Here is a 15,597-nt window from a genome sequence, read left to right as displayed (position 1 = left end):
GCAAGAACGAACAATAATCAAATCCCAGAGTGAAGAGTTATTTTCCAAAATCATAATGTTTTGAGGGAAAAAATACTTCAAATTAAATTCCACTTTTATTTTGCTGAATGTAAAGAGAAGTATTAAATTTACCCAAAATAACTTTAAATTGAGTATAATTTTTTGTTTCATCCTCTAAGTGACACAAACTCACGAGGCCCCACGATTGGATGTTTTTCGGCCACGTAAAGCGACCCGAACACCCTGTTTTCCTTAAACCGAAGAAAGCATTCGACTTCATCGCACCGTCATCTTCACCGTAACAGTCAAGTATCGACCAACAACAAATGTTAAACAAATGCAAGATTGTGTTTCGTAGACATTCAAAAAGTGTTATTCTGTATGATTTTAAAAAAATGGCAAAAATCCTGTTATGAGCTTCGATTTAGCAACTAAAAAACATGATATTTCTGAGATGTACGAGAGATTTGTTCTAGCAAATACTGTACTAGCATGAAATAAAAGCTAAACGGAGAAAAAAAAAACGTCTGGGTTGTAACTACACATTCCTGTCGTCTACATTTCTCCTGCTACGAGGCTACTTCTTCACTGCACTAAATGCTACACGCTTTCCAAAACAGTTGGCAACAGTTTCATTGTCAAACCGAACAGGCCCGTTATGTACAGTCACAGTTGCTGCAGTATGTGCTTTTAAAATGCTCGTTTTGAGGCAGTTCTGCACTATGTTTTACAAAATGTACAGGTCCCATCCTTTTAGAAGGATTAGACAAGCCTTATTATCATTTAGGCTGCTTCTCTGCAAAAAAACCTTCATTTTCAAGTCTAAATCTATGATATCCTTCCATATTTAAAGGAATATTTCACCACCCAGAATTACCATTTGCATACAATTTTTTTGCCATTTTTGGATTCTTCATTTGTCATTATTTGAGGAAAAAATAATAAGAAAATAATGTATGTATGGTAACTCAGGGGGTGAGTGTATGGAGGCAGTTTAAGGCCTAAAGGTTTGGTAATTTTAGGAAAAAAAGCATTTTTTAAAATAAACTTTGAAACTGAAAGTTCTGGTAGTTTTGATCTTGAATCATAAAAAAAAAAAAATCAAAATATTTTCCAAATGAAAATAAGTGTAAAAAAAGGCTATTTTTAATTTAAATATAATTTTGATTTAAGGGAGGGCCCTGAGCATTTTTTATATTGCATGCGAAAAAATAAAAGGATCTGAATGAAAAAACAAAAAATGCAATTGAAAAAAAATAAGACCAATTGTAGATGAGTGAAAAAGTAAAGCGAATAATTAATTCAAATGACTATTACAATTAAATCTAAATTACATTTCAACTGAAATGAACTTATTTTTTAAATATAATATTTTTTATAATTTTGATTTTTTTTTTATATCCAACATCAAAACCTGAACTTTCAGTTTAAAATTATCATTATTATTATTTTTACATTTTTAAGAACACACCCTTTTGTCCTTGATCTGGCTCCATAAAGTATTCCTTTATTTGTCTTCGACAGTAATAATAATGTGTGCGTTAATAGTTGAGCAGTACCGATGAAGTGTAGCCCAAACTGCCTGCAGGTCAGGTCACTCTCACACTGAACTAAACATGAAAAACGTGGCAGCTGAGTACCAAAACAAGGAAAATGGAGTAAACCGTGAACGAAAGGAAACTAATGAGGTGTCTGCTCCGTCTCTGCAGATGAATTACAGCTGGATACCAACAGAGGGAACTATTGCAACGTTTATGTCAACTCAGAGCAACCACGAAAAAAAAAGCAAAAAAAAGCACCTCTGAGCGAAGCGGCATTTCCTGTCTGCGCCATCGATAAAGTGTGAATGCTGTGAGCGTGGAGAGAGTGAGAGGGCGGAGCGGGGAGAGAGGTTTGTTAGCAGTCAGTGGAGATTTTGGCCGAGAGGTCCTGGATGCGGCGAGCGCTGCAGCTCTTACACAAGATGATGTGGCCGTCCAGCGGGTAACAGCCTCGACCCTCCCCTTCAGAGGACAGCAGGAGACCACATTCCTGATGGACACAGTCAGTTTTTAGCTCGGCGCTCTCACGTGGACTCTTCCCATAAATATATATGTAAAAAGTAACAAAACCAGCAAATTAGACGCACTCTCTAAATTAATTAAGTCCTTTGAATTTATTTTTCCCTTTTTAATTTATATTTTATTTCCTTTTAGTTATTGTTTTTTAATTTCTTTGTATTATTTTATGCTGACATTATGCGTCCTGCATCTTGCATTATTTGTCCTTTTTTTAAAAAATCTTTTTTCCTAACTCTATGCTTGTGTTCAGTAGGACTGTTTTGACTTTTCACTGTTGTGTCGCCGTCTATTTATCCCATTTCTGCTTTGCTTTGATTGTCAAAGGACTTTGAAAACTCTGTTTTTAAAGGTGCTATATAAATAACGTTATTATTTATTATTGTTGTGGTTTTTAATGTAGATTTTATGTGATTTAGAGATTTTATGAGCTATTGGATACAAAAAATGAATGAAGTATCTATCTCTAAACCACTTTAGCTTTTACTGTAGGGAATTTGGATTAAATATGGTAGTTAAATACTAATTTTTCCAAAAAAGTTTGGGATTTTTGCACACATGTTGCATAAATTAATGTGTTATTAACTTTTTAAAATACCTAAGTACTTTTAAAGAGCTGCAGAGACCCTTTTAGTCAGTTGTGTGAAGTTCAAAGGTCAATGGTAACTGCAATAATGAAGATGCAGCTCCTGTGATAGCCTTCTAAATGTGTAAAAACTATATTAAAAAAAAAAAAAAAGAGTTGCAATTGGTGTTACACTTTTACATCAAAACCCAACAGCAGGATTTAAAGATGTTTTCTTCTTAAAAATCTCCAAAAACTTGTCGGAAACTGTAAAAACCTAAAATCACTGTTGGATTTCCAACAGTCCTTGAACACATGAAGTGTTATGAACGTGGCCATAAAATACTTAAATATCACCAGAATCACGATTATGTGCATTATTTAGAAACCAAAGTTAGCTATTTGCTTTTACCAGATGTTTTAAAAAACATTAAACACCGTGCTCCTCAGGGAAGTCATGACTCAGCTGAGACCAACAGTTATGTGACAAGACTGAAGGCAAAACTTCAACAAACTGCAGAAGTTTCGCAGACGACCCTCACCATCTGAGATGGCGTTAACATGTACTGAACATGCACACGCCAAGACTGGTTACCTCTAATTGTCTAGTTTATTTTTATTTTTAATTTTTAAATGTATTTTTATTTATTTATCATTTATTTATCCTCCTTATTTTGACATTTGTATAAACTGGATGGGAGGGTTTGGGTGGGTAGCTGTGTAAATGACAAACAAGTGTGCACATGTATTCGCATACCAAAAGATTATATTTAGAAAACATTAATAAAATTGCAAATAAATAATTGATCACAGCTGATAAGACCAGATCGAATGATTGAGAGAAGCAGCTGTTTGTGAGTGAAAGCAAACTTTTACACCCAGAGCGCAAGGAACACTTGCGCCTGACGTTGTGCTGCTCCGTCTGTGCCCAGAATACGCTCCACGCTCCGAGAGTGTGGTGCAACAAATAACCGGTGTATATATATATTACAACAACACTCGTGATGATTGTCCACCTCCAGAAATAAAAAATCTAAATGTGGCAGCAGATGTTTTAATCATGACAGGCCACTACAAATAAATAATTGTGTGGGAAACCCCGCAAAAGGAAAAAGTATTTTTTGACGCCACGACATCATGCTATGGATCCTGAACATGTAATTTAACGATTTGGCCGCTATGTCAATTTTGACTTTAAAGCCTGATGCTTTAAAGTTTCTTTCCAATATTGGTAACACTTTTGGGCACTTGGAAAATCTTCTTTTGGTTATGATTTATGGCATTATAACAGTTACACTGCATTAAAGACCTGTTAGTTTCAATAGAGGTGCAGGACTTTTATTTAATGGGCACAAAAACTGCCCTAAAATTGATGCTTTTTAGTCCTTTACTCTTCAATGAAAACTTGTATTTACTTGAAACTCTCAAACATGTCAAATATATTTATTTAGTATTTTGTAGTTTGTATTACCTCGTCCAGTCGACTCACCTCACAGACGTAACAGTTAACGTGGAAGCTGCGGTCCAGAGCTACGATCCTCACCGTCTCCTCCTGGCCCTGTTCAGGCATGATGGGCTCGCCACAAACCGAACAGCGAGGAGCGTACTTCCTGTGTCAGAGAACAAGCGACAGCATTTACAGTCAGTGCCTGAAAGTGAGAGTAACATCATTGTGTTTTTTAAAGCCTTGAAATTACTTCATCAAATAAACACTGGTGAGAAACTGAAATGTTTCCTCAAATTACAAGATAAATTCACCAATTTATGATCAAGATGAATTGACTTTATAAAATATGCAAAAAAGAAGACTTTACGTGTGCAAAGTTTTGTTTGGCACCAGCAATTAATGCCTCTGAAATGTGGCCACTGAGGAAGGCACACGATAATATTCATTTGGAAATTTTAATGTTTTTCTGTGTAAACAAAAAAACAAGTCACAAGTAACACAAGTTCACTTTTTTCTGTTATTTTATTTAAATAATTTATTCTCTCTTTATTTGGGACATTTTTCCACCTTTTTTCTATGTTATTTTTTAAAAATTTATTTATTCAATATTTATTTTGGACATTTTTTCCACTTTTTTCTTTGTTATTTTACATAACTAATTTTTGACTTGAACTAATTTTTTCACTTTTTCTGTTATTTTATTTAACTACTTTATTTTCTCTTTATTTGGGCCATTTTTCTCTTTTTTTATGTTATCTTATCTAACTAATTTATTCTCTCTTTATTCTCTAAAAAAAAAAACAAAAAACAAAAAAAGTCTTTAACGTACCTATGAAAGTCATCTATGCAGTGTATCTGAGAGGTCGCGTCCACGGTGAAGGGCACCCCGTCCAAGCAGCAGTTACACACCACACACGTGAAGCAGCGAGGGTGGTAGGCCTTCCCCATGGCCCGCAGGATCCGGTCCAGGATGGGTTTGGAGCACTTTGAACAGCGCTCTAATGTACTCTGATGAGAAAAGTGGAAACGTGTTTGGATCAGAGGAGGAGCGACAGAAAAACAGAACAAACCAGGAAATATAGAAATATAAATATGTAGCAACAACTGCAAGGGATAGTGTTTTGATTAAAGGGATGGTTTGGATTTTTCTTTTTTTTCTGGCACGTTTGTGATACAAAATGTGACACACCGGTAAAAAAATAATACTCGACTGCTGCAGAGCTGTGTGCACAACCCTGGTCTACTGGCAATGAGAAAAAGTTTAATCTTTAACAGGTTTTACCACAATTAGAAAGACATGCATAGATGCACTAATATTGCCTTTATTAGCAAAGGGAAGAACTTCTGAAACCCTACGAAAAGTGGTTTGATTTCTTTAAAAAAACAAAACAAAAAAAAACCCCAAAACATGAGAAATTGTTAATAAATATGATTTAAAAAATATGGAATATCTGACAGAAAAATACATTTTATATATTTATTTTTTATTCTTAAAATTAAAAAAAATGTATATATTTTAAACTACACACAAAAAAAAAAATAATAATTTTTTTTTGTTGCATTTTTCAGGTACTTTTTTTACTTTTAATGTTTAATTTGGGGATAATTTCTTGTCAAGCTGTTCATCGTCTGCTTTCTGTGTTTTTTAAAGGACTAAAGCTAATTTGCTCAGGTGTAAAAGTGTTTAAATATTCGAAATATAGCATACACTGATTTTTTAGGGGGACATTTTATTTTTGTGCCTTAAATACACGCCCAGCCGTTGTCTTTACTCACAATGTAACAACTCTCGCAGTAACTCTTCTTGTCGAGGGCGTAGAACGGTTGCCCCCGGAGACGGGCGTGGCAGGTGATGCATGTAAAACACTCCACGTGGAACACCTGCTCCATGGCGATGCAGCCGCTGCCATCGCCGACCACGTTGTCCCCGCAGCGGGCGCAGCGGCCTGAAAATCAGAGTGTCACATATCTGAGTTTGTTTAATTTTAAATGTCAGAATGCATGTTCTGCTGTGTCAGATGTCATTAATGTAACGAGCAGCAACCGTACCGAAATAGTCCTCGACGGGGGGGTGGTTCATATCATATACCAGCTTCTTGGTGAGTCGATCCAGCTCTTCCTCGGGTCTGCTTGTCGCTATGCTCTGCTGGAAGAAAAGACGAGACACGAATCACATGTGAAACAAGAAAAGACCTGAAATCATCTCTTTTATAACCAACTTCTTTCACTGCAAGGTTAATTTAATATTTAGGAATTTTAGGTTTGTAGTGAGAATCACAATTTTGTTTACTTAAATCTTTTTAATAGATATGATTTAAATCAAAATTTACTTTTTAAAAAAGATGTATTTCTCTGTACAGCTGCTTGTGTGTATACATGTAACATTCCTGTGTTTTTATTTAGCACATTAAGGGATCAGATGGAGTCAAGTGTTTTTCATGTCGCTGTCTTACAGTGAAAATATTCTTCTAAAATACAAAATTATTAAATGAAATGCAGTTATTAATTAGGTAGATGATGCAATAAAAAAGTTACATAAACTACTATCATAGTAAAGTTGGATAAAATGCTGTTATAATATTAAATAAACTAGAGTATAAAGTAAAAATAAAACACTTTCATAGTAACAGTCAGTATTGCTTTCCAGCTCCTCCATGTTTGTTTGTTTTGGTACGTTGCGTGGACGCCCCCTCGACCACGCAGACATCGCATCAGATAACGTAAACGAAATAAAAAATAGAGCATAATAAAAAAAAATAACTTTTTTTTCTGTCATCAGACAATATATCATGTCATATCGCACAGCGGTGAGTAACGGACATATAGACGATCTTTTCTGGCGTGAAGTATTCCTTTAATCTTCATCTATAGACGTGTCCCTCACCTTGCTGGACTGATAAGCAGGACTCTGCGCGGCCCCGGACCCCGTTTGATTATTCTCCATCCCTCTCTTGGACAGCGGGACCTGGTTCACTCTTCCTCCAGGTCCTGAGCCGCCCCCCTTGTAGGCCGCCTCAGAGTGCATCTCCTGAGCTTGTGGGCCGGGATGAGGAGGGTACCAGCCCTGCGGACTTGTCTGAGTCTGGGGCGGGGGGCGTGACACGTGCTGGCGAGGAGGGGGTGGGGTGTACGCCTGCTCAGCTTGTCTCCCTGTCTGGGAGTAGGTGACGGGCTGCGCCGTCTTGACCTGGACGCTGAACCGTGGCCCGGTGGGCGTGGAGGCGGTGGTGTAGGAGGCCGGGACGGGCTGAGGGTAGGGCTTGGGGGTCGAGCTGGAGTAGTAGTCCTGCTGGTGGGAGGTGGAGTACTGGGGGGACTGGTGCTCGCTGGGGTACGGCGGCGCCGGGTGGTACTGGCTCTGGGGGTGAGGGGGGTAGCCCATGGATGGTCGACCCTGAGGAGGGGCTGCGCTCTGGTGCGCGGGCTTGTAGTGATCCCCTGAGAGGTACTTGTTGTAAGGCACGTTGTCGTACAGCTGTGAGGGAACGAAAATCAACCAAATTATGAAAAATAATAAAATATTTTTAAAATAGGTTTTTCAGCACACATTCATGGACTAAACTTAATTCCATAAAGTCCCCTAAGAAAAACACTTATAGAAACGAATTTATTCCAACTGACATAAACACCTTAAATAAAAGATTACGATAACTGCGTCCACATAAACACTATGACATTTTGCACACAGGAGAATATTGTTATTTTTATTCAGTCTACATTTTTGCATTAGGTTTCTATTCTGGTTTTTTTTTAAACACATTCTTTATGTTTATTGTTTGGGTTTGTTTTGTTTTGTGGAGAAAAGTTTCAGACGATTTCCTGTCAGGACAGACAATAAAGATTTCTGAATCTGAATTTGAATGACTTTTCAAGGAACCATAATAAAATTTTACGAGACCAAACCGAGATTGTTTTAAACATTTTTGATATTTGTTTTGTCTTTTAAAACTTTTGGTAATTTAATGTGTTATTAAAAAACATTAAAAAATGCTTTTGTTGTGTGATTTTTTTTTTTTTTTTTTTAGAAAATGTGCCTTTCAAAACCCCAGGGCCTGTTTTCTTTTCTTTTCTTTTTTTTTTTTAAATAGGGCCCCTTCTCTGCAATAAATTCTTGTTTTGTTGTTGGATTTTCAAATTTCCAACAGTCCTTAAAAACATTATGTGTTATTATACAGGTTTGTGAAGAAAAACTCCAGGCCTTTTCCAAAACTTTGATGCTTAATTTAGTTTTCCTACACTTTTCCATGCCTGGAAATTCCTAATTGCAAATTCCACAGCTTCTCGTGGTTTTCCATGACCGCAGGAACCCTGATACTTTCAGCAAAGTGTATGTTCTTACTTGTGCGCTGGAGTCCTGTGGGTGGCTGTCCAGATCAGCCAGCATACTGGTGAGGGAGTCAATCTCTGCATCGATTTTGGAGTGATAGCTCGCTGGCTTTTCGGGTCCACGGTGCTAAAAACACGACAACAAACGAAGAATGTTAATACAAACATAACGTTAAAATTGGCAGCTTGGAGAGGTCAAAATATAGGAACATAAACACAACTCAAGATGTTTTTTATTATCACTGAAGCTGCAGAAAATTGCTCCCACCATCAGCTCGTAGCTGTCCATGTGAGGGCTCCAGGTGCGGTCTTCTTTGGGACCGTGGGGAGGGGGATAGTAGTGATCGCTTGACGAATGATGAATTGGCCCACCTTTAGGTCAGAGAAAAGACATCAAAAAATATATTTCAAGTCAAAAAAACCTTCCAGATTCTTAAAAAACCCAAATAATTAGGTAGCTATTTCCTTCACTGTGCTCAAGGACTTTGAGGAAATCTAGTACAGACACAATTTTGGCAAATTAAATTGTCAAACAGTTTATAAAAGTACGGATAAAATTATTGGTTGATTAATGAATCAGCTGACTGAAAGAAAATTAATTGCTAACTATTTTGACATTTAAGTCATTATGTCCTTTTTTTAAAAAATAATTTTGAGTTTAGGGAGTGTATTTCCTTTTTCTTAATTAATTTTGATTTTTTTTAATAACCTGCATATATTTTAAAAATAATTTGCAAGTTTTTTTTTAGATGCTCTTCTATTGTTTTTAAATAATTTGGTTAAATAATTAAATAATTTTGTTTTTTGCCCAAAGAATAAATACAGCACTTTAAGAAAACTCACTTTGGGGTTCTGGTCTACAGACTGGATATACTGAGGGCTTGGAAATAAGGAGAAAATCATGAAAACACTCGTAAATACACACTAAAACTAAAATTAATGACTAATGAGTCTAAACACACACTTTTAACTGTAATGAGGAAAATTATATTCAAGTTTGGATACATTAAAGTAAAACTGACCAAAAGCGAGACACATTTTATTTCAGAGAAATTTAAAAAGTAAATAAAAAATGCTGACACCAGTAATTGACTTTTTCTCACCTGTGGGTCCGGTAGCCATGTACCTGTTGGCCATCCCCCCTCCTCCTCCTCCTCCGTTCTGGTCATAGGGGCCGTATTTTGGCCGAAAGTCAGATGTCCCCTTCTTGTTGGGGGCCCTGTAGATGGCTGATCCGGCAGAGTGAGACATCTGGGGGACGGCTCGCTCAGGGCTGTCCAGAGTCCTCGGTGGAAGCCAGGTGGGACCGGACATGGCAGGCTTCTGAGATCAAAAAGAGAAAGTAGAATTACTGCATACTACATTTGTGTCAAATTTTGTCATTATAAGTGCATGAATTCTTAAGTTATGGGCAAAAACGTGTTTTGTGAAGTCACAGTGACCTTTGATCACCAAGGTCTCATCAGTTCATTTTCGAACGAAAGTGGACGTTTGTGCCAAATTTAAGAAAAAAACTCCCTCAAGGCCCTCTTGAGATATTGTATTCATTAGAATGAGACAGATGCAAGTTTCCAGCGACCTTTGACCACCAAAATCCAGCCAGTTCACTGTTAAGTATCAGTGGACGTTTGTGCAAAATTTGAAGAAATTCCCACAAGGTGTTCTTGAAATTTCGCATTCACAACAATGAGACATAAGAGTTCAAAGACAGATGACCACAGAAATCTAAAAAGAAAATTGCCTAGCCCAAGTGGACGTTTGTGCCAAATTTGGGGAAAATCCCTAAAGGTCTTCTAGGTGTTGTAGAGACAGAAACTACCTCACCTTTGACCACTAAAATCTAATAAGTTCATGCTTGACTGAAAGTGGACGTTTGTGCCAAATATTTAAAAATTCCCCAAAAATGATGACATTTCTTGTTTACAAGAATGACACAGACAAGGTCACAGTGACCTTTGACCACCAAAATCTAATAAGTAAATAACTGAGACCCAGTGGATGTTTGTGCCTAAGTTTTATAAATTTCATCAAGGGGTTCTTGATATTAGATTCAGAAAAACAGTACGGACGAACGACCTGAAAATATATTTCCTCCAGCCACAGATATTGCCAGCACAGAGAAAAAAAAAGGGGAAAATGTTTATGTAATAGTTTATATCTTAATATGTTTTATTTTGGTATTCTGAATGCAAATCAGTGCCACACAATATTAACTTTGCTTCGCCCAACAGTGGGTCTGCATAATTTTCAGCATTTATCCATAATTTAGATGAGCACAGCTGTGGCTGTTTGTGTTTATGTCATATGTAACCAGTGGAAACTATGGGATGCTTCAGACTTGGTTTCCTATGGCAACGGGGACACACAGACCGAACAATAGCCTCCTAGATGAGGAGCAGGAAGACAGAAGCCATTCTGAAAGACTCGGGGATTTCCAGCAGCACATTGGCCTAAAACGTGTACGAGTGTGTGTCCGTCCACTCTGAGATAAACACTTCATGCAAAACGCTTTCCAGCACACAAACTCGTACGCAAAATACACAAACAGGTGCAAATCTGTTATCCGCCACAATGGTTATTGTCTCTGGGTGTTTACACGCTGGTATCAATGATTTCCAAAATGAAACGGGGACAAAAACAGGGCAGGAAATGTTGTGTAATGATATGTGTCTGTATACACGGGAACACCTGGCTCATAACAATATATTATGTATTCTCTGTGGGATAAATAACACACAGCTGAGGCGACAAAGTGCTGACTTGCACCTGAGAGCCATCATTAAAAGGATAATTCAGATTTTTTTTTAAGTGGGTTTATAAGGACTACTTATCCACAGAAAATTTATTACATGAAGATGTCAGTCAACTAGCAAAGTACTAATTCCACACTGTACTTACAAGTAAAAGTCTTGCATTGAAAGTTTTATTTAAGTAAAATCAATTCAGGAAAAACTAGTGATGTAAAATAAAAACAAAAACTAATCAAGTACAAAAGAACTAAATGCAGAAATGTATTTTTTCTAAAAATTGTACCATAATAATACGTCCAAAAAAACAGCAAAAATAAGAAAACAAAACCTACAAAAAATATTTTTTTAAATAAACAAAATCTATTTTGATATATAATGTTTTTCTTTTTTCTAGTTATTTGATAATTTCCTAATGATTATCTCTTTTTTTCTCTTATTTATTTATTTTTTAAGCAACTTTTCATTTGCATTCTCTTGTGATCTTTTACAAATTTTGGGCAAATCAAACAGTTACTGTATGTATTACACTGACTGTGGATAAGTCAGTCATGAAAACCCCAAATTCACTGCAAACAAGCCCATTAAAGATAGAAAGCAAGTCACATTTTTTCTTCAAATGAGTAAGAGCAGCTCACTTTCATGATAATTAATTTTAACCATTTTATTGGGGGAAAACAGACAAACAAATGCTTTAATGACACAAAGAACAACACAATTCTCTCTATTTTATAAATTAAATATCATTCCTTTTCCGGAAAGCCACCGTGCAATTGACATTATGCCTAAATGGATCGCAAACGCAGGGTCCAGCCAAAACAAGCGGGTATTGTCAGAGTGGAGAAATTAACAGCCCAGACTGATTGAATGCAGGTCGTCATAAATCCTTGTTGGTAAGAGGATTACACTGATGGATGAGAAGATGATGTAGACACAGAAATAAACAGCATTTAAGCTTTTTGGTTTATTTGTGACTTGTGTTATTTTATTATTTCTATTCATGGGGCTTTATAGTTACTCATAAATCATGCAAGTGGACTACTAAAAGGTCACTGGAAATTTGACAGTCAAACAATAATTTCTGTTTTGACAGTTGCTGGCTTTAATAATTGGCTGTATTTTTGTGATTTTTATTTTGGGTGCACTGTGGATTTGGAAGGTATGTTTTTCAAAAAAATATGAAAAAAGAAAAAAAAGTCACCCAAACCTATATATATATATATATGTTTTTAAATATCACCTAATTTTTATAGGGGTAAAAAAAACCCCAAAAAGTTAACTTAAAAGAATAAAAATCATCTTTGTTTTTTTTAACATAACAATACATGCCTTCCAAATCTGTGGGTCCTTCAAAATGAAAATTGCACAGATAACAACATTTTTATAGCCAGAAACTGTAAAAACAAGGTCGCAGGTAGTTGACAAAATGTATTGATTCTGCTGCTTTTCACAAAAATACAGAGTATTTTTCCAATTTTAGTCAATACATTTTTTATGCTAGTATTTGTAAGTATTCTGTTTCTACTCAGTAATAACTAACAGCTGCTAGTCGTTTAACATCACAATTCATAATTAAAGTTAAAATAAAGTTTTCAGGGTAAATAAGGTACCAGAATGCATTTTAAAAAAGCACCAAAACAGAGCTTGTTCCTTAAAAAAGGCAGATCCCTCTGGACACCTACAGAAGTCTGGGCTAAGCCCCCAATGTCCTCAAATCCTAAAAACGCCCCTGACTAACGATGAACACGTGGAGGAAAGAGTGACCAAAAACCTCCACAAGCGACCTGATTTAAGCCTCTGAATCCGGATGAGCACACACTCAAATCCGAGGACGGCTGAGCCGGGAAATTAATCTCAACGGTTTAATCACTGTGTGTGTTTAAAGCCAATTGCTTTTTATTTTTTTATGGGATTTAAAAGCATCTATTATCTCAGCTGGACCTCCTGTTGGAATGCAAAAGGAGGCGTAGCAGCTTGTAAAATGATGGAAATAATTTAGTCACCACCTATGTTTGTATCTTTCCTCCAAGATTAAGCTCTCCTCAAGTCATTTAGCTTAATAAACAAAAGAGTCTCAAGATTAAAAAAATTATGCAACTTTCTTTCCTGAATCCTCTGACTAAATATAGCTTTTCTATTCCTTTTTGGGTTTTTTTCCTTTTTAAACTTGGATGATTGGACTGTTGTCTGTTTTGTCATAAAAAAATGACATTCAGCATTTTTAATTTAAAAAGAAAAGTAAAAGTAAGTGAAATAAGTGGTTACTAACTCAGACATGATTCAAGTTGTCCCCATTGCTCCTATTTTCAGTTAAACACAAAAAAGTGCATATATTTATCATTCCGAATATATTAATAATAATAATAAAGTCATAAATACTGCTACATCAACAACTAAATGTACCGTTTTCAAAACTGTTAATAAAAAAAAATCGGTTCCTCTTTTTTTTTTTATAAAGACAGCATCCGGCGTTTTTAACTTCAAAATAAAGGTTTGGCGTTTCAACAACATGAATAACTAGCCAAAAATACAGTCAAATTAGGTGGCAGCACATTCAAAGTTGATTTATGTTATCCCCATTTACTCCTATTTTCTGTTATAAACAATATTTTCTTGTTATATGACAATTAAGGTTGTGAAGGGTTTTATTTTGAAGGCTAGATGCCCCGTTAGCTTAAAATATTTGACACAATGTAGCTTAAATGTAGCTACGTGTGCCTGTTCGGTTAAACAAAACAACAAAAAGACATTATGGCTTAAATAAAACTGAATAAAAACCAAATCAGCAAACAGCATTTTAAGCAAAATTAGCAGCATATTAGCATGTCCTACCTTTTACAGTACCTTACAGTGACTGTCCTCTTCCCTTCAGTCTCATCTATAAAACAGGAACAACAAAAAAATCAAAAACGTCGCATTAAAAACACATTAACGTCATTTTAACGTTAGCCACGTACAGCAACATTAACGTCTCCTACGAATGAATGAGACAATAAAAAAACGCTCGTGTTTTTTTCGTCCAAATCTGTCTTTTGTGCGTCACGTGTGTGTAAAACATGGTACTTTAGTAATATACCGAACCGCAATGAAGGATAATTAGCGATAATTAACTTTAATAACAGGCTTGTTTACTTGTTAGTTAGCCTGTTTTGAACTCGCGCAGAGCTCGTGCCTTGCCTCGGGGCTAACTTCAACACAACCGAGCAGGAAACAATGAAATAACCGACACCTACCGCCAAAAACGAGCCCCAAAACACGGTCTTAACGTCGGTCTAAACGCTCAAACGGCAGTGAAAGTTATCCCGGGATAAGTTTGGCTCAGATTTAGCGTCGTTAACCTACTTTGTGACGGATCCTGAGGCCTGTAGCAGCAGCAGCAGCTCCGCACTGCATTCCCGACGTGTGACGTAACTGCGTAATTAGTGCGTGCGCGCCCGCGTGCGTGCGTGCGTGCGTGTGTGTGTGTGTGTGTGTGTCACATGAATTTAAAAAAATAAATAAAACTACAAAACTTCAGCATATTGCAAGCTTTGATAGGAAAATCCCAAAACTGTAAAAAAAAAAAAAATAGTGCTTTTATTTACCTTTACAAATATTAAAACAACAAAAATAATAAATAAATAAATATAGCTGGATGACTTTGCAGTCATTTTCTATCACAAAAAAATATGTAGGCCTATACATAGATTTTGTTTTTAATCTTAAGCACTTTTAAGCACAATTTTCTCATGTTTTTTTTAAATACTTTTTCCCCTATTTCTGCTAATTTTCATGTAAATTTCTTGCTAATTTTTGGGCCATGCTGATGTAGGGGAATCAAATCTGCTTGTTCCAGCACTGGTTATTATATATGTAAATTCCAAATAATCATAATCAGGTAAAAACTAAATTTAAACAAAAAGGTAAATATGGCTGAAACTTGATCTCTTACAGACCAGAGTATTAAAAACTGAAGATAGAAACAAACAAAAAAAAATGCATCAAGACAAACAGCACTGGACCTCGCAAATTTGATGCCTTACATGGCTCCAAAATTAGCAAGAAAATTGTACCTGGAAATTGGAAGAAAGAAAAAAGAAAAATGATCAGAAAAAGTGTTAAAGATTAAAAAAAATATATATTATGTACACATTTTTCTTTTGTAAAATTTCCTCAAAGGACCAATTTGCTTTTTTTTTTTTAGGTTTTTAAAATACCTAAACTAAAAAAAGCTGTTTTACCAATCTATATTGATATTGTTATTTAGCATTAACTAACTTCTGTTAAAGTTTGATTTTAATCATATTTAATGGTATTGTATTTTTGGTTTTAGGGGATACACATTAATATTTTCTCAGCTGGTTTCCGCCCTGTGAGCAGCGGTGAATATGGAGGTCTTTATTATTTTTCAGTTCATGAGATTTGGGTCAACTGTCCCTCTCCTCCTCCTCTTTCTCCTTCCTCTTCCGACTCCAC

The 15,597-nt window shown here is 35.9% G+C and overlaps 1 protein-coding gene across 4 annotated transcripts; it reads right to left on the bottom strand.

Moving 5' to 3' along the window:
- Nucleotides 1-1,405: 1,405 nt before the first annotated feature.
- trip6 (thyroid hormone receptor interactor 6) lies at nucleotides 1,406-14,543 on the bottom strand. 4 transcript variants are annotated; one of them, XM_042512801.1, is made up of 11 exons: nucleotides 14,485-14,543; nucleotides 13,975-14,020; nucleotides 9,499-9,718; nucleotides 8,664-8,767; nucleotides 8,409-8,522; nucleotides 6,954-7,544; nucleotides 6,119-6,215; nucleotides 5,846-6,015; nucleotides 4,899-5,077; nucleotides 4,112-4,232; nucleotides 1,406-2,031 (listed from the first exon to the last, which is right to left on the bottom strand). In XM_042512801.1, the coding sequence occupies exons 3-11, from the start codon at nucleotides 9,707-9,709 to the stop codon at nucleotides 1,897-1,899; spliced, it is 1,722 nt and encodes a 573-aa protein (XP_042368735.1). In that variant the 5' UTR covers nucleotides 9,710-9,718; nucleotides 13,975-14,020; nucleotides 14,485-14,543; the 3' UTR covers nucleotides 1,406-1,896. The 4 variants fall into 4 exon arrangements, with proteins under 4 accessions (XP_042368735.1, XP_042368739.1, XP_042368738.1 ...); XM_042512805.1 differs by having other exon boundaries at nucleotides 6,119-6,212; XM_042512804.1 differs by having other exon boundaries at nucleotides 13,987-14,020; nucleotides 14,485-14,510.
- Between the last annotated feature and the right edge of the window lie 1,054 nt (nucleotides 14,544-15,597).

Source organism: Plectropomus leopardus, chromosome 23 (genome assembly GCF_008729295.1).
Source record: "Plectropomus leopardus isolate mb chromosome 23, YSFRI_Pleo_2.0, whole genome shotgun sequence".
NCBI classification, from domain to species: Eukaryota; Metazoa; Chordata; class Actinopteri; order Perciformes; family Serranidae; genus Plectropomus; species Plectropomus leopardus.
This window is presented reverse-complemented; position numbering and strand designations above follow the sequence as displayed.